The sequence below is a fragment of the Stigmatopora nigra genome, chromosome 19 (assembly GCF_051989575.1).
Source record: "Stigmatopora nigra isolate UIUO_SnigA chromosome 19, RoL_Snig_1.1, whole genome shotgun sequence".
Taxonomy (NCBI): Eukaryota; Metazoa; Chordata; class Actinopteri; order Syngnathiformes; family Syngnathidae; genus Stigmatopora; species Stigmatopora nigra.
The window spans coordinates 7,975,908-7,994,636 of NC_135526.1; the positions used below are offsets into that span (position 1 = coordinate 7,975,908).

The 18,729-nt window shown below is 36.9% G+C and overlaps 3 protein-coding genes across 3 annotated transcripts; all 3 read left to right on the top strand.

The window, feature by feature from the left end:
- The first annotated feature begins 532 nt into the window (after positions 1–532).
- Positions 533–7,201, top strand: LOC144212923 (uncharacterized). Its single transcript, XM_077741117.1, has 20 exons — positions 533–632; positions 712–959; positions 1,073–1,221; positions 1,300–1,428; positions 1,499–1,660; positions 1,734–1,857; positions 2,220–2,353; positions 2,437–2,596; positions 2,677–2,777; positions 2,972–3,074; positions 3,868–3,985; positions 4,524–4,777; positions 4,856–5,004; positions 5,078–5,203; positions 5,281–5,442; positions 5,675–5,822; positions 5,938–6,068; positions 6,176–6,335; positions 6,473–6,576; positions 6,660–7,201. The coding sequence occupies exons 1-20, from the start codon at positions 534–536 to the stop codon at positions 6,761–6,763; spliced, it is 2,865 nt and encodes a 954-aa protein (XP_077597243.1). The 5' UTR covers position 533; the 3' UTR covers positions 6,764–7,201.
- A 204-nt stretch (positions 7,202–7,405) lies between these two features.
- acat1 (acetyl-CoA acetyltransferase 1) lies at positions 7,406–11,034 on the top strand. The gene is made up of 12 exons (XM_077740636.1): positions 7,406–7,553; positions 7,958–7,993; positions 8,163–8,280; positions 8,351–8,446; positions 8,811–8,911; positions 9,025–9,168; positions 9,263–9,413; positions 9,488–9,583; positions 9,674–9,787; positions 10,002–10,066; positions 10,190–10,347; positions 10,655–11,034. The coding sequence occupies exons 1-12, from the start codon at positions 7,482–7,484 to the stop codon at positions 10,773–10,775; spliced, it is 1,272 nt and encodes a 423-aa protein (XP_077596762.1). The 5' UTR covers positions 7,406–7,481; the 3' UTR covers positions 10,776–11,034.
- A 1,343-nt stretch (positions 11,035–12,377) lies between these two features.
- Positions 12,378–15,934, top strand: tmprss2 (transmembrane serine protease 2). The gene is made up of 13 exons (XM_077740691.1): positions 12,378–12,523; positions 12,619–12,811; positions 12,999–13,091; positions 13,184–13,300; positions 13,383–13,512; positions 13,772–13,888; positions 14,172–14,212; positions 14,343–14,514; positions 14,698–14,870; positions 14,943–15,038; positions 15,119–15,261; positions 15,335–15,487; positions 15,595–15,934. Exons 1-13 carry the CDS (start codon positions 12,515–12,517, stop codon positions 15,601–15,603), a joined length of 1,446 nt encoding a protein of 481 aa, XP_077596817.1. The 5' UTR covers positions 12,378–12,514; the 3' UTR covers positions 15,604–15,934.
- Positions 15,935–18,729: the final 2,795 nt, after the last annotated feature.

Below are 18,729 nucleotides of genomic sequence, written 5' to 3' on the forward strand. Positions count from 1 at the left end.
ACAGAGTTGAAATAGATTTGATGTCAACAATGTCAAGGATCTTGTTTTATAAATATATATATATATTTATATTTCTATATAAATAACAACCCAAAAATGTATCCCGTTGTATTTTTTATAAAGCTAACCAGTGTAAAACAAAATACTGAAATTGTAATTTCCTACATTAATTGGCAACAATTGACAGTCACCATTAAAGCAACCATTTAGTGTTAAAGGGTAATGAATGTAGACTTAACTCATGCTTCTTTTGCGGTTCTTATTCCAAATTTTCATCATATGTTGCGAGCGAATGAAAACTCTGCATTGGGTTTCCACACCCTTCAAGACCATGCATTTTTTAAATTATTTTTTTTATTGGTCAAATTATTATCCAAATTGTATAGTTTTGTTGAATGTCACTAACCAGTCAGTACATTTGCTCATCACTAAGTCAGGATCACTGTTGCTCAACACGCCCGCCCCCCCAACTCAAATCCTATATAACAGCACCTTCAGCACAGGGACAACATAACGCAATCACGACAGGAAACATGAGCTCCTACATGCTTTGTGTCCTACTGAGCCTAGCAGTTGCAGTCTTTACTGTTCCTGTCCCTGAAATTACTAGTCGAGATGAAAGTTTGGCAGAGGTGAATAGCAAATATATGTTAGAGAATTTACTCATCTTGTTGATTAGTTCCCACCATTCTATTTACTTCTATTTTGCAGGGTTACTTGAAGAAATTCTTTAACCTCACAGAGGAGAGAAGGCCCTCAGCTAGACGTGGGATAAGTGAACTCACCAAGAGGTTGAATGAAATGCAAAGATTCTTCGGTTTACAAATTACGGGAACGCTGGATGCGGACACTTTGGAATTGATGAAGAAACCCCGTTGTGGTGTGCCAGATAATGATATTGCCACTTTCTCCACTTTTGGACATGACCTCAAGTGGAAGAAAAATAGTCTCACATACAGGTATCCCATTTTCAAATAATGACCAAAAATTATTATGTCTATTTTGGAATGTGGTTTATATTCTTAATGTTAGGATGTGTATTGTGTATTGTGTATTTTTGTGCATTTTTTAGAATAGAAAACTACACACCGGATATGTCCCAGGCAGAAGTCGATAACTCCATTGAAAAAGCTCTGAATGTTTGGGCCAAAGTTACTCCTCTTAAATTTACTAAAATCTACAGTGGCACAGCGGACATCATGATTTCATTTGGTCGTAAATGTAAGTTAAAAAAAATGTTTTGAAAACAGGGAAACAATGTTAAAGTTTAAGTTATTCTGAAATCTTTCTTAACAACAGCCCATGGAGATTATTACCCCTTTGATGGCCGTGACGGAACTCTGGCCCACGCTTTCGCACCATCATCTGGCATTGGGGGAGACGCTCACTTTGACGAAGATGAGACCTTCACCTTCCGCTCAAACTCTGGTTATTTGGAGTTTCATCTAGTATTCCAAGCTTATGGAGTTACCTGCTAATTTGGGGTTTTCTGCTACAGGATATGTCCTTTTCATGGTAGCAGCCCATGAGTTTGGTCACTCCCTGGGCTTGACTCATTCTGATGACCCTGGTGCCCTGATGTACCCCATGTACTCCTACAGAAACCCTGACACTTTTGTTCTTCCCCACGATGATGTCAAAGGCATCCAATCATTGTATGGTGCGTAGCGATCGTCTGCGAAAAAACAGCAATTCGCGATATCCTAAATGCACTCAAACTTTTTTACTTCTAGGCCCAAACACGGATCCTTCTCAGTCAGGACCACCACCCCCCACTACACCAGATGCCTGTGACTCCACCATGGTGCTTGATGCCGTGGCTACCTTGCGAGGAGAAATACTCTTCTTTAAAGACAGGTATCAATGAATAATAATGATTTATAATACCTACTGTTGTTTACCACAGTTACCTTTAATAGTGATATGATTAGGTATAGGTATTACATGTTTGAAAAGTCACTGTATTAAACTACTCGTGAGTTTCTCAGTTAGATTAGAAGTGACTTTGTAAATTACCATCAACATATAAGTAAGAATTAAAATAGTTCTTCATCTATAAAGTTGTGTTTCTGGCACTTTGCGGCCATTACAGTGTATAGAAAAGTTTGATTTGGTTGACTTTTTTTCCAGTATTTAAGCCTAGATTTGTGGTTTATTCTTCTGGTTCAGGGTTAACATTGATATGGACATAATATGAAGACCCCATTTTGTGTTTTCAGCTTCTTTTGGCGAAGCTACGTTCATGCCAGGACACCTCAGCAGAGCCGTATTACAAACTTTTGGCCCAGTGCTCCAGACCATGTCGATGGCGCTTACGAGAACCAACATTCCGACAGAGTCTATATCTTTAAAGGTAGATTTAATTGTATTCTCAGTTTGTATAGTACCAAAGCAGATCTGTAATTGAGCCCAACCCAACATATTTTCTGACTTTAGATGAGCGAGTGTGGGCTTTCTCTGGCTATAATTTGGTCCGTGGATTTCCCCAATCATTTTCTACATTTGGGCTGCCCAGAAGTGTGAGGAAAATTGATGCAGCGTTCTATGATGCGGACTCAAGAAAAACTCTGATTTTTGTGGATAGTTATTACTACAGGTAAGTGGTTTTATTTCCTCCCTACAAAATATTGAAATGAGCTTTATTTACCATTTTGCCATTGATTTTTTTTTGTCAAGTTTCGACGAGGCCAGAAAGACAATGGACTATGGATTCCCCAAACGTATTGATGAAACCTTTTCAAGTGTGAATAAAGTGACGGCAGCTTTCCAATACAGAGGTGAGTAAAACTCAAATTCTTCTAGCCACAATGTCAGTCTTAAAACTTTAAAGTAACTTACTAATCTATGTAACTACTTCAATTGTTGACTTAACTGAAACCCAGTTTCATGAGAATGCTTTGGCAAGGATGAATCTAACTATTTTACACCATCATTAAAGAATATGAACTAACATTTAATGAATGTTTGACAGGTTTCACCTACATATACAGTGGACCTTACATGTATGAGTTCAACTTGGCCACCGGGAGATTGTTTCGAGTACTGAGGAACGGTTACTTCTTACGCTGCACAAACTTTTAGACAGGTTGGAGGGAAAAATGTTTTGTTTCAAATAAGTGTTTAGCAGTTAGAACTGTCAAAAAAAGCATAAATACATATGTATATATCACCATCTCTAAGTAAACCACTAACCACAACTTCTTAAAACAGATTAAAAGTGTGTTTTACAATACTGTTTTTTTTTTTTTCGAATACTATGCTAAATATACAATTGTATTAGATTTTATTTGGTATACTGTACAAAAAAATAAAATAAAATCTATGTTACCTTTATGGACGCTTTTATTACTTGATCATTTACTGCAAATACCGTTGAAGATTGAAACTTTAATGGATCAAGATGAAGACATTCATTTCAATTTTTGGCATCATTAGAGTGAGGACTTTGTTCTTCTTTCTGTTGAGTACACTGACTAAAATGTCTAGTTTTCTGTTATTCGTGGATGGATTATTATTATTATGGAAATTTAGAAGGCCATTTTATAGGCTTGTAAACCCATCCATTCTCATCATTTTATTTTCTGTTATTTATTGTGCATCTGTATTATGTTCTTATTAGAAGCACATGATTGACATTTCAATCAAATCTCAACACAACAGTTTGCATCTAATTCACAACAAGAAATGCTTGCCAAGTGGCCTGTTCAGACAATCCCAGGAATGTTTCATTGCTCGGTCTTGTGTCCTTCTCTGCTCATTATAGCGCCAATCCCAAACCTTATCTCAGGAATTAACCAAAGGGCTTTAAGAGTGTGCAGAGCATGCAAAGAAGAATTGAAGTGTGCGCTTAGTTGCTCTCTGAAGCAGGATAATAATCATGGAAGCGTCATTAGCAGTCAAAGTATTGCTAATGACGGCAACAGTGGTCATCACTGCAGCTGTGCCGAACATCCTAACGAGTGAAGAAGAACTCGCTATAGCTCAGGTAAACAAATGTCATTATATTTGTCTGATATATTTCTATGTCACTTATTTATTCAATGCTGGAAAAGCATAGCATCCTTTTTTGTTATCTTAAGTGCCTTGTTATTTTGAGTAGTCCAAACTCATCTGATAAAATGAAAAATGTTATTGGTGAAGTGGTTTGTACGTGCGCTACACAGGTTTCAGATTGTGGGATCAATCCCCCAGCAAAGTAACCAGTTGTAGTAACCAAAGATGCAATAAACTTTTCACCCTATTATTTTTCAAAAAACTCTCTGAGATGATGAAATGAATTTGCAATATATATATATATATATATATATATATATATATATATATATATATATATATATATATATATATATATATATATATATATATATATATATATATATATATATATATATATATATATATATATATATATATATATATATATATATATATATATATATATATATATATATATATATATATATATATATAAATATCAAATGATTCATAGACTATTTCTATAATTGTTTTTCTCTTTTGTCAAGGATTACCTTTCCCAATATTTCTCTGAAGTGGGCGTCACCACGAATAGTGAGATATGGCGTGGTGGTTTTGACTCCTTTGAAGAAACTCTCAAAACAATGCAAGAGTTTTTTGGTCTGGAGGTAACAGGACAGTTGGACTCCAACACCATGGAAATGATGTCCAAACCACGCTGTGGCTTTACAGACTTGAATAAATTCAAGTATGCTCACTTTGATGGCCAACCCAAGTGGGACAAGAATGTGATTACGTACAGGTTAGACATGATTTTTTTTTTAAAATATGATGCAATAATTCCACAAGGAAACCGCAAATGTTTGTCAACTCTTACTAGGGTCGTTGAATATACGCCAGACTTGACTCAAAGTTTTGTGGATACCACCCTGGCCAAGGCTCTGCAGATTTACAGTGATGTCATTCCATTGGATTTTAAGCAGATTCAAAGCGGCATTGCAGACATAATGATCAAATTCTCGGCTCGTAGTAAGTCCTAACTCTTCTCACGATGAAGTTTTTAGAATATTGACCATTAACTTATAGTCCCTTTGGAATCCAGATCATGGAGATTTTGTACCCTTTGATGGGCAAGGTGGAGTCTTGGCCCATGCCTTTTCCCCTGGTGAGGGAAGAGGTGGCGACACCCATTTTGATGAAGACGAAACCTGGAGTCGTACATCATTAGGTGGCACTATGAATCCTTATAATGCAAATTCTATTTTGCTTCAGTCAAGAATCGACCATTTCTTTTCTTATTTATAGGAACCAACCTATTCTTGGTGGCAGCTCATGAGTTTGGACATGCACTTGGATTGTCCCACTCTAAAGTTCGAACAGCCCTAATGTTTCCCACCTACCAGTATGTTAGCACAGAGGGCTATGTGCTACCAGATGATGATCGAAGGGGAGTGCAGGCACTATATGGTGAGTTCATGAATAGAAATTTCAATTTAGGGGGGGAAAATTGCGAGGGAATTCTTTCATTTGGCTCGGTATATACTGCAATTGGACAGAATGATGTGAAATAATCTTGGATGAGGTTTTTGGGGGGCAAATCTGGGTCTTGGCAGAATTCATGTCATTTTCTCTCTCAATGGCGTCATAGGATAAGTTCCAAAGTGCAAAATAAATTAAGCTGCTTATTTCTTTCTTAAAGGAGTCAGATCTTCAACTCAGCCAACAGATAGTCCGGATCCCAACCCACAACCTGATCCACCTGCGCCACCACCAGACCGTTGTAGTCGCAATCTCGTTTTTGACGCTGCAACCTCAATACATGGTGTTCTTTATTTCTTCAAGGGCAGGTAAGACAAACATATAGATATAGTACATTGATTTAACACAACACACAAATCAAGTTTTACCAGAAAAATCTAGCAAATATCTACTGAGATGTAAAATGTTCTATTTGTTTCCAAGACATTTTTGGAAGAGGACCCGTAACTGGGATGGCGTTACTATGAGGACAATTAGTACTGTCTGGTCAGGGATAAACAAGGTTGATGCTGCTTATGAGTATAAGAATCGCAATGTGGCTGTGCTATTTGAAGGTAAACAAAACTCTCCCAGTTGAAACTGCATTCACTGTAGTACAACTATGAAATATGAAGGATCTGACAAGTATAAATCATACTAACTCAACTTTCTCATGAATAAGGTGACCGCTACTGGCAAGTCAGAAGAGGCACTGTGTTACCTGGATTTCCTAAACCAATCAGTGACTTTGGCTTGCCTTCATACTTAACCAAAATCGATGCCGCAGTCCACGTTCCATTTGTGGGAAGAACGCTCTTCTTTGCAAACAATAAATACTGGAGGTGAGCACTCTGGTTTGCATCTACCAGGCAACAAACAGATACAATTGCAACCTTTTTAAAGAGTAAAACATTCACAAAATGACATGTAATGAGATGATATCAGTTAAATGTCTATGTTGGTTATTAAATCCATCTAGCTATAATGAAAGAAGGGGCCGGATGGATCTTAGAAACCCAAAAATGATTCGCACGGAGCTCCCTGGGATTGGCTACAAAGTTGATGCTGCTTTTGAGTACAGAGGTAGGTTGTTTTCAAAGATTTTTTTGCCCATTTGTTACTTTATCTCGTCTGGATCTAGGCAAACAAAACACCCTATTTTGCAGGCTACTTGTTCTTTTCGTATGGATCCAGGCAGACACAGTACAATTATGTGAGAAGGAGAGCAGTTCGCACTCTGATCAATTCTGACTGGATGGACTGTGACTGAACAGACACCCCAAATCTCCTAGAATCACAATATTTCTACCTTTGGTTTATATCATATCTGGTTCATTAGGTCATAGGGCCATTTAGTTTGTCTGATTATTAGAATGGGCTAAAACATGGGTGTGCAAACTTTATTTTCTGTGGGCCGCTTTCACTAAAATTTGTCTTTTTTGGGGGGATTTGACCTAAGAATACCACCCACTGTTTAAGTGGTGACCTCCATCTAGTGTTAAAGCTGAGAAATTCAACATAATGGAGGCTGTATAGATATATTTCAATGAATATAAAAACTGGGCAGCCAGACACAGCAATATTTTTGACACCGCTTGACTAAACTGACATATTGACAAGGGGTTATTTTGTCTTTCAAAGAGTATGTCAACTATATGGCAACAATTAATGTGATCTTTTTACCAAAAATAAATAATCTGTAAAAATAGTACTGTGTTCCACTGTCATTGATTATTTCAACAGGGCTAATCAAATAAATCAAGATCAAATGACTTTCCTATGATTAAAAATGAATTAGGTGTTTTTTAAAATGTTAATCATGAATCTTTTTCAAAGAAATGAGGCCATAGTTTATTTATGCGTCTCTTTTGGGGGTTTAACTTTAGGATACGTCATAGGGACACACCCCCACTGCGATTGGCTGCTTATCTTCCTCGTCGTATCCTTCCACTGTTGACACTTCCCGGTTGAAGGTGAAGTGGCCTTAAATGTGTATCACCGGGTTCACAATGTCATCCAGTGGACTTTTAACCCTACGTACCCTGACATGCAAGTCCCTGGTAAGTGTGGGTGTGCTCATAAAATACATCAATGGTAGATCTTGTTGTATGTGGCAATCCTCAGTTGCCGTTTGGCTTGTAAAGACCATAGCTGCAAGTGCTAAGCTAGCGAGCTAACCTTATTGCAGATATCGCATGTGATAGTGATCATTTATCATTTATTCTCACTTGAGTCAAATGGTAGATCAAAAAGCTTTAAATAAAAATGCTTCTTGTCTACTGCTGATTGTTGTTTGTAATCACAGGATTTTATTTGAGAATAGATCAAATGACCTAACCTCTCACAATGTTGGCCAGCATATATTGTCCTTTATTTCGTCTATACATATTTTTTCCTACCAAGATTGTCTGTTTAACTTGTGTATATGTATGCATCACTGTCCTATTTTTTCTTCTCAAAACAGATCTCAAGAACTTACACGTCTCGCCCTTCTCTCAATGTAAGTTAAATTGCAAATCGATGTTGCTTTTCCATGTTTGCACTGTACACTTGTATTGCAGGGGTAGCGAGCATGTGGCTCGAGAGCCACATGCGGCTCCCGGCCAACTGCCTGGTGTGGCTCATTGACTCTCGCGGTTGAAATTTTTTGCTTATTGTGATGGTTTCAGGAAGTGTTCATTGTTAGTTCGGCCCGCACTCCAATGGGCTCCTTCAAGGGCAGTCTGTCAGCTGTTTCAGCTACAAAATTGGGCTCTGTTGCAATTAAAGGAGCAATCGATAAAGCAGGTACTTTGTTATTTGCATGTTGAAAGTGATTTTGATATCAATTAATAGGATTTTTTTTAAATCAATGTAGGAATAAAACCTGAAGATGTAAATGAGGTCTACATGGGGAATGTGCTCCAAGCAGGAGAAGGGCAAGCACCCACCAGGCAAGCCTTACTTGGAGCAGGTATAATACCCTTAAGGGTTCAGATAGAAATTATTTCACTCCTATTATCTGATCCTCGGTGAACATCATATAGTGGACTAGTCTTTTTTTTCATCCTCCCTCTCCTTTACCACTTCCCTTTTCCTTGGTTATAAATTACATGACTTGAAAAAATAATCTATATGCCTGATTTATACCTATATCTCTTAATGTTAAAAAGAAGTGCACTAAAATAAGTCATAAAAGAGAACTACGGCTGGTAAATTGATATAAACAAGGCTCAGTAGCATCTACATAGGTAAACCATTTTATTGCTCCTCATAATAATACAATAGCATTCTATTCTATTTCTAACCGCTTTGCATTCTATTTGTACTATTTTTAGGTTTGACGCTTGGCACTCCAGCAACCACTATCAACAAAGTTTGTGCCTCTGGGATGAAGTCTATCATGATGGCAGCCCAGAGTTTAATGTGTGGGCACCAGGTAGCTAAAGAATTTTGTTTTGTTTTTATGTGGGTAACATCACATTAAAAAAATGCCACTAAGCCCCCTGCCCGCCTATGTCTTAATGTGTTTTTGTTTTAATTGTTGCTAAGGATGTCATGGTGGCTGGAGGTATGGAAAGCATGTCCAATGTGCCTTATGTGATGGCCAGAGAAACTCTGACCTACGGTGGCGTTAAGTTGGAAGACCTTATTGTGAAAGATGGACTCACCGATGTCTACAATAAATTCCACATGGTGACTGTTAGCTTATTCCGAAATCCCAGATGTCAACCAGTTCTGTCAATGCCTAATCTTGTGATTGCTTATATTTTATGTGTTAACCAAATAGGGCAACTGCGCAGAGAACACTGCTAAGAAGAGCAACATCACCAGGGAGGAACAAGACAGTTTTGCAATCAACTCCTACACACGCAGTAAAGCTGCCTTCGAGTCAGGAGTGTTGGCTAAGGAAATTGTTCCAGTTAGCATACCACAAAGAGGTTGGTGTTAGGTGTCCTTGGTGGGGTGGAGTTTATCTTTTACTGTGTATATTTAATAATCTTGACATTTTTAGGCAAACCTGATGTGGTGGTGTCTGAGGATGAGGAGTGGAGGCGAGTGGATTTCAGTAAAGTTCCCAAACTGAAAGCAGTGTTTCAGAAAGAAAATGGTAATCAACAGTTGTTTTTTTTTCAATCATTGTATGTGTTGAGTATTTTAATAATTTTAATATTGTTTATATCGTGTTTTTTTTTTTTAGGGACGGTGACGGCTGCCAATGCAAGCACTCTGAATGATGGGGCGGCTGCTCTTGTATTAATGACAGCCGACGCTGCAAAAAAACATAATGTCACTCCACTTGCCAGGATTGTATGTAAGTGCACACCATGCAAAAGTATGTTGTATGGTCTTCTTCATAAAAGTACACATATGGAATCACTAGTTCCATATTCCTAGATTCATAAAGGGGGTGAGTGGATGTCAAATATCTGACTCATGTTGATTACCAATGACTGTGTCAAAGGTGGGTTGTAGTGTACTTTTTTTAAAAAGAAAAAGAAAACATTGTTTTTCTCACAACCTCCTAGCTTTTGCTGATGCAGCTGTTGCACCTATTGATTTCCCCATTGCTCCTGCATTTGCTGTGCCAAAGGTATGTGCACTAGTTATCTACATTTAGTAATTAGTTTTTCCTAGTAATTTATAAACCTTTTTCAGTATATAGCTCCAACCCTTTGGTCACATTAAAATTCCTTCATGTGTGTCTATCGTGAAGGCCCTGGATGCAGCTGGATTGACAAAAGATGATATCGCCATGTGGGAGATCAACGAGGCCTTTAGTGTGGTTGTTCTGGCCAACATCAAAATGCTGGATATCGACCCTGAAAAAGTTAATGTCAACGGGGGAGCCGTGTCATTGGGACACCCCATTGGGTAAGCAAAAAGAAAAATCTGTAAATTCCAAACTATTGTGCACCACCTAAAGTAGCTAACTCATAACTTACAGCAACAATAAGTTTGGAATTAATTAATCAACCCTGATCCAAAATGTAACAAAAAAAGTATATTTATATATTTATATATTTATATAGTATAGATAGATACTGGCCCATTCTTTCATATCTACCAAGTTTTAAGACGAGCAATTCATGAATGACAGATGAGTAGAACGTCAAAGTTATTGTCCACAAGAACAACAAAAACTTGTGCGTTGATATGACATGGGTGATGTCCTTTTCAGGATGTCTGGTGCAAGAATTGTGGGTCACATGGTCCATCACCTCAAGTCTGGCCAGTACGGTCTGGCTGGTATCTGCAATGGAGGTGGAGGAGCCTCCTCAATTATTATCCAGAAACTTTAGAAAAGGGGATGCCTCTTTTACTATGTGGTTTGAACTGCTTAATGAGAGCTTTTAGACTCTCAATTGCATTTTAAGAAAGAACCATGTAGGTTGTTTGCTTTTTTCGAGTTACAAAACAGGTGGCCTATTTACATGGCAAACAACAATTCAACTCCAATGACTTACCTCCAACATGTCACACTCCTTTGTTAAACAATTGAACAAAAAGTGATTTCACTTTGAATTCAAAGGGCTGAATAAATAGTTTTCATAAAAGCAATGCACTATTTGTTTTTGTGACATTGTTTCAATTAGCAAAAGTACCACACTATAACTGATGGTATCAAGTTGCTCATTTTCAGGGCAAATGACAGCAGTGCCTGTGAGGTCATTGTTTCTTTATCCCATTTGTGGATTGTTGTTAACCAAGGAGCCAATGATTGATGAAGCCTAGTTCATTATTGACTTTGCTCGCTATGAAAGAGAGTAGAACACAATGCACTTTAATGTAGTATCTAACTTTGAAAGAAGAGAACACTCCATTCTGACCATTTGTGACATTATTTTTTTCGTTTATTACATTTCAATGCGGTGCGACTAGCGACTGAAATATGTGCGCACAGCTTTTTATTTTAATTTAAAGCATTTGACCTATCAATCCAAACTAAAAAGAAATTAGATTCTGAATCAGCATATCAATAGGTTAACCACAAGCAACTGTTGAAAATTGTAATCTAATTTCAAGTGTTGAATTGATAATGATGTTTTATATTCACAAATCAGAAATGGCTGTTAATAAAATAGGTTAATTTATTATTAATCAATGATTTATTATATTAGACTTGTCATGGCATTTTATTATGTCATCATAACCCACACCCGTATTAATGACTAGAATATTAGTCATATGAAACACAATGTACGGTGAGAAAAAAAAGTTAAACATTAAGAATATCAGCTATTCGAAAAGCCTTTTTTTTTGTTTTCTGCTCGCCAGCACTGTCAAACATAAAGCTAAATATTAACAGAATCTCAGTCCTTGGGCTACAAGTATTTTCTATGGTTGACTTTCCCATTTATTTGGATGTTATTGATTAAAACAAAAAAAACAGGCAAATAATAATTAACGTACAATCATTTCCAATACGTAAGATGACCCGTAACCTCATTTGTAATTATAGAACTGGGCGTATCAATAGCTTCAAAAACTCATGCCGTTTTTGAATTTTGAAGAATGACATGAATCAAGTGATGAACAGGCGGGCTTGTGTACACACTAAAAAAAAAAAAGAAAAAAGGGAGGGCGTGGTCATGACTGTTGAATACTTGCTCTGAGGTGCGTCCCAGAAAGAACAAGTGCAAGAGAACACAGAAAAAACAGCTGGAGAAATAAAGATTTGAAGGTAGGATACATGTTTTTTTTCATAGTATAGTTCTATCTCAGTTTCTTTATTTGTTGTTACAGTGTGTAAGCAATGCAAACCTTAAGAATTTAATTCTGAATTGTGAAACTACTTAGAGAAAACACAATGAAGTTATTCAAATTGAATTTAGCATAGTGGTTATGATGTAAGGTATTTTACTTCAATATGAGCTTTGAAGAACTGGTGAAGTCAATAATTCAAGTTGAAATTTGAATATGGTACAAGAAGTACTGTAAATAGATAAAATTAGTTTTTTTTTAACTAAATGGTACTAGGCTAATGGAATGACTAAAAACCTTTCTGATTGCAGGACGCACAAGCTGTTTCACCATAATAATGAATCAGGTAAGTAATTTTATAATAAGCATCTTTTACTTACTCTCAATATTATGAGCATGACATGTATACATTTATATGCAAACCTCGCTTCATTTCAACAGGAAAATTTCCCCACCTATGACAACATCGGCTTTCAGAATGAGGAAGGTAGACCACCACCTTATTCCCCCCAACATGGACTATATCCCGCTATCCCTCGAGCAACTCCAAGCTACATTCTCGCCACTCCTAACCCAATTAACACTCAACAATCTACGGCACCTACTGTACCACAAGATACTGCAAAAAACAAAGGTAAATATGGCTTCATCTTATATCAATTTATTATTTTATTTACTAAAGTTGTCTTAGGTCAGAACGTGTTAGTTAACCTTATTTATGTCACTGGCTTAATTATTGGGTTTGTTTGGGGTTTTTTTTCCCCTCCCAAAGCTCCTCACATTTGTAAATGGACTTTGTTATTTTATTTCTGGCCTTACAGAAATAAAGCGATGTCAATGGAATCGTATCCTTTGTGCATCCATGTGTGTTATTCTTGTCCTGGCGGTGCTCGCCCTCCTGTTGTGGTATTTCTGTAAGTCACTTTTTTATTTAATAACTCACCTGAGCTGTTCAGAAAATACATTTGCTGGTTTCTGTTAACTATTTTATTTGATGTGATTGCAGTGTACTACCAATGTGCACTAGGGAAATCTTGCAAATATAGTGGGAAATGTCTACACAAATCCCAGTGGTGTGATGGTGTCAAAGACTGTTCCCACGGAGAGGATGAGTCCCTTTGCTGTAATTTTATTTTTTTAGTTCATTTGGTTTTGGCTACAGGATTCGTGGATTTCAATTGTGCCTTTCCCCCCCCATTTGACAGTTCGTCTTTACGGAAGCAACTTTACTTTGGAGAGTTTCTCATCGCGCAGCCAATCGTGGATGCCAGTGTGTGCTGACCAATGGGATGACAACTATGGGAAAACTGTGTGTGAGCAAATGGGTTATAAAAGGTGAGTTTTGTTGTTAAGAAAATGATTCATTTGCCCCTCTGGAGCTTTCTGATGTAATGCAAAATACTTATTTATGCAAACATGAACTCACCAGATTTAACTGGCAAATCCAAAAACAAAGGGGAGATATTAAAAATACTCCATCTTTCACACCTGATCTTATGTTAGTAGACTGACGAATGATCAAGGATGTTTCCCCTTCTTTTTGGAGTATGTTTCATTCAACCGTAGTAATGATCTACTCTGGTTTGACTCTTAGGGAAGATTATGTATCCTCAAGGCAGATGAGCACTGGTTATTCAGCCTTGAAAGGATTCATGAAGCTCATGCCGGGCAGTGACCACAAATCGCTTGTACACTCCCAGCTATCCTACAGGTTTGTTTACTGGCTACTGCAAAAGGCTGAAATTCTCATATAAAGTTGTCATTGTCATGTTAAAGAAAAGAAAAAAAAGCTACTCCGTAAAACCGGCAATCAGGAAAAACTGCAGTACACTTTTTACCGTTTGCATGTTAATATATATTAGATACATTCTAAAGTAGATACATTGATTGCAGAGGAAGTTTTTTTGGTGGTGTGTGTATATAGTATACTTAGGTTTAATATACATTATGGAATATGTTTATTGAAATAATTTTCTTATTCTCTCCATTTGCAGCCAAAGTTGTGAAACAAGTTCTCTTGAGCTGCGTTGTATGGGTAAGCTAACTATTCTAATATACTTAGGTAAAGATAGTATAATCCTTCTACTTTAATTAGTAGATGCCTGACTATTGTGTGTTTAAGGCAGCTTGCGTTATTAAAAACAGAACCAATATTTGTGTTTTAGATTGTGGAGAGAGTTTTGCACCCTTCAGGAGTCGCATCGTTGGGGGTACTGAAACTTTAAATGGTGCCTGGCCGTGGCAGGTGAGTCTTCAGACTTCTGGCCGGAGACACTTATGTGGAGGTTCCATCATCAGCCCATACTGGATTGTATCTGCTGCACATTGTTTCCAACAGTGAGTTTGAACTCATGTTTCCTCTTTAGTAGATATTTTTTTGCATTTGTAAATGATGTGGAAGTTAGTTTTTGAATGTACTGTTTCCCCAAATGACAATGCAAAAAAAGACAAGGAAGTAAAAGAGTTGATTCTCTCATTCTGGATGTTCTAATATTTTCAATTTTTCCCCTCAAATCGCAGGTACTCCAGACCATGGATGTGGACGGTCCACTCGGGCGATGTAAGCTTATTTCAAATGAAGTCAAAGCAGGGCAACAAAGTTCGAAAAATAATCAGTCATGAGGAGTATGAGCCAGAAACAAACGATAATGACATTGCTCTTTTAAAACTGAAAACACCCTTAACATTTTCAGGTAAAGTACTATCAATTCTACAACTCAATTCTTCCTTCGTTTCAATGACGGAGCAAATTGTTCATCCATCAGAGACGGTAAAGCCAGTTTGCTTGCCAAATATGGGAATGGAATTCTCTGCTGGACAACCAGCTTGGATCACAGGTTGGGGAGCTTTACGATCGGAAGGTGAGACTATTATAGGTCAGATTAAGTTGTAAATTGAAAATATTTAACTAAGTGCTGCTATAATACTCTTCTTCATTCAGGCCAATCCCCCGATGTACTTCATCAAGCTGAAGTTACTATTTACAGCAGAGAGAAATGCAACAAACGTGCAATATTGAATGGGGCTATTACAGAATCAATGATTTGTGCTGGTGAATTAAACGGAGGTGTAGATTCATGTCAGGTAAGTTTGACTTTGCTACTTATATCCAAAAACAATCCTTTTGGACTTAGGATGGGACTTTTGCGTGTTGCAGGGTGACAGTGGGGGGCCTTTGGTGGTTAGAAAGGAAGATGTGTGGTGGTTGGCAGGGGACACTAGTTGGGGGATCGAATGTGCTCTGAAGAACAAACCAGGGGTCTATGGCAATGTAACCCACTTTCTTCACTGGATATTTTGGCAGATGCAGGTACCGTAACTATAAATGCGATATATTTTTAAGACATTTTAGTTGGTCATTGCTATTGGATAGAAGGAAAGGTCTTCACTAAAAATATATTTTTCTTCTCTCAACAGAATGAATGATGAAAATACTCAGGAACTGTCACTTTTAACCATTGTTTGTTATTCCCAAATTATTACAAAAAAAAACATTGCACTTTGGAATAGTAATATTTAAACACTTTGTTTCTATTTGAACAAATGTAAATATGTAGCCTTTTTTTTTTGCTAAGAGTGCAAGAACAAAATCCTGTTTTATCTCTATGTTGTGTGAACAACAGAAATGGCATTCCTTATATCCTTATCATATTAATGTTATCTTGTTTTACATAGTTGAAATAAGAATGTTAGTTTCCCACAAAAAAAGTAGCATTTTCCACACACTGTTAAAATGCCAATAAATTATAATAATGTATTATGTTCTGTAGATTGTAACACTATCTGCTTTTATCTATTTTAAAGGGATATTGTACATCACAACCATATTTTTGGGGACGGAAATGTTCTACATTGAGAGTGCTTTGTTTGATTTTAGAGCATGGCATTTTTGAAAGGATTTCTCATGCATGACGATAGAGGTAGTAGTTAAGGCAATTTCAGGAAATAGTTGTCAGGATGAGTGAGTTAGTGGACTGTACCATCCAGGAAGTGGTTATTTCACAGTGACTCATTGTCTACTTTTGAATGATTGACTATTTGTTCACTTGGCCTTCTTCATGTTAACAATGTAAATCGTAGAAGAGGTTAAATTGATTTCTATATAGTATGCTTTTGCGCAAAAGTGACAATGATTCTGTTCTGTGTTGTAGTAAAAAATGAGTGGGGGGTCCATAATATTGACACTATTTGACTAAAAAAGAAGCTTTTAAAAAAATAATAATAATTCCCAAAGTTTATGTTAACATTTAAAAAAAAAAAAAAAGGAAACACTGCAAATATTTTTTCTTGTTCTCAATATTTCATTGAAGATTATTGGAATTTTATTTAAAATGCAATGCAGATTTATTTATTTTTTTAGTTTACAACCTGCACTATAATATACAATGTTTTCTTTCAGGAGCGCTGATCAAATGATCTTTTACCTATATATGTTTCTTCCCCCTTTTCAGGGTGCATTCACCGGTAAGTGCCATTTTTTTTTTACTTAATAATAAATACGCTGCATAAAAACAGTTAAACAGTTACTAAAATCTCAAGTCCTAAAGAGCACTTCACTCATGTGATTGTGTGCATATTGAGTGTGAACATTTTAAAACCTGCCTGTGTGTGCATCTGCAAGAAAGACCATTTTGCCCAAAGACTCATCATTGTAACATGGTTGAGTAGCCAATGAGCAAGCAGTCCCTGTTACCGGGCAGCGATGTGTTTATCCCCCTCTGTTCTTTCGTGAGGTCGATGTCACACGTCAAGTCTCATAGAATCTCAAATCGGCACGAGTCTTTACGACACTCCAGGGTACTGCAATTGTGATGAACGTCAGCACTCTCATTGGTTTTGTAGGTCAACCAGTATTAGGAAACGAGTGCGCACCAACCGGAACGCAGGCGCTGTCCTTGGTGCTGATGAGGTCAATTAAATGATCATCACATAGCTTTTAAAAACAGCTGTTTACTTCCCCCCACCACTTAAATTAGAATCTCATTTACATGTTTTTCATTTGAAATGGTATACTAAATCAACTAAACACAGGTACCAACTCAATGACAGGAGAATGAGCTAAATTCAATGAGGTGTATCATTTTTGTGGCCCAAATATTTTTTTCTTTTCGGCAGAAAATGAAATTTGGCTTGAGAAAGTATTCATACCCTTTGAACCTTGTACCATTTTATCACATCATCACTATAATACCGTGTCATGTAATTGTGGGAGTAGAAAGAAAATGACATTAGATTATTATTTTTAAATAATAACAAGAGCACAGGTTATCAAATTACCATCTTACAGTAAATATAATATGCATTACTCTCTTCAAATGTCTTAATTTTGTTTCCAATTTCTTCCCAACTTTGATTGAAAGAATTCATTGACATCAAGAAGTGGACAATCTGATTGATCGTAGTACTACTACAACAAATAATTACCGTGTAATTGTCACTTTTGTCCACAGAGTGGCACTAATTCACACAGTTTGATTTCAACTGTAGAGTGGAAATTGTCTTATGATAAAGTCGTCAATTTGTTTCATCTGATTCACCTTCTCAATGTAAAGAACAAGAGATATGGGTCATTGTCACATTGGAAGACATTTAGGTATATTTCTTAATTTTAAAAAGGGTTATGTTATTTGGTTTTTCCCACAAATCTGGCACAAATGGTTGATTCTCTATAGTTTTTCTAATTTACAAGACATTTTGTTAACAGTTTACAGCACAGGTGTCAAAAAAAAAGAATCCCAGGGTGTGATTATAATTTGATGCTATTTTGCTGCCCCTTGTGGGATGAGTTGGTCCCACACAACACTTCCCCTCCTGGGCTGTTGAAACAAATGCTCTCTTTCCAGAGTTAAATGTTTGTTTCCCTCGTGTTCTCCTTCGGCTTGTGAGTGTAAAAATTGCTGTTGACAATTTTGTATTTAGGTCAGCGTGGGACCCCCAGGGTCTGACAAACCACTTTCTCCCAGAGTCCCAATGATTGACACATTTTCTTACAGCAAACGAAGTCCCGCTCCTCTGCTTTTGAATTCTTGATGAGTAACATGTTCGAAAATACAACACTAAATGCCGCTGTTGATGCATTTACTGTACATTAGCTTTTATCTCAAGGTATTATTACACATAACATTTGACTACAGATACTTAAATGAGTTTGCATTCACAATGCAACTCTTGTGTTTTGAGCTCATTGCATGTTGTGAACTACAAAACATGACATTTGTCTCCTGTGAGTCTTGGGGCTCTTGTTTTTAAACCACGTGACACATTCAGCCAGAATGGCTGGCTACCTGTCTGCTTGATATGCTTCCCCTGCCTGGAGTTCTGGAAGATTTTGCTATTTTATCAAATTTTACTACCACTTTTTTTCCTGCAATTGCTCCCATTATAGTGATCTTATATCTAATAAGAGAATCAATCTGATTGCTTCTGTTTAAGGGGAAGCATATTTAGATGGTTGCCATTCACCTACAAAAATGCTCACAGTACTTAATGCATTCCAATAGATATGTCAATATGGTTGTTTCTTTGGATAGGTTTTTAATCATTGCTATATGC

Excerpts from the sequence above, each read along its gene's own strand:
- LOC144212923 (XM_077741117.1), top strand. The coding sequence starts at position 534 with ATGAGCTCCTACATGCTTTGTGTCCTACTGAGCCTAGCAGTTGCAGTC. Across the intron at positions 2,778-2,971 it reads GGCAGCTTTCCAATACAGAG|GTTTCACCTACATATACAGT; the intron begins GTGAGTAAAACT and ends AATGTTTGACAG. Across the intron at positions 6,069-6,175 it reads TGTGGCTGTGCTATTTGAAG|GTGACCGCTACTGGCAAGTC; the intron begins GTAAACAAAACT and ends CTCATGAATAAG.
- acat1 (XM_077740636.1), top strand. The coding sequence starts at position 7,482 with ATGTGTATCACCGGGTTCACAATGTCATCCAGTGGACTTTTAACCCTA. Across the intron at positions 7,554-7,957 it reads CCCTGACATGCAAGTCCCTG|ATCTCAAGAACTTACACGTC; the intron begins GTAAGTGTGGGT and ends TTCTCAAAACAG. Across the intron at positions 7,994-8,162 it reads CGTCTCGCCCTTCTCTCAAT|GAAGTGTTCATTGTTAGTTC; the intron begins GTAAGTTAAATT and ends TGATGGTTTCAG.
- tmprss2 (XM_077740691.1), top strand. Across the intron at positions 13,889-14,171 it reads CACTCCCAGCTATCCTACAG|CCAAAGTTGTGAAACAAGTT; the intron begins GTTTGTTTACTG and ends CTCCATTTGCAG. Across the intron at positions 15,262-15,334 it reads GAGGTGTAGATTCATGTCAG|GGTGACAGTGGGGGGCCTTT; the intron begins GTAAGTTTGACT and ends TGCGTGTTGCAG.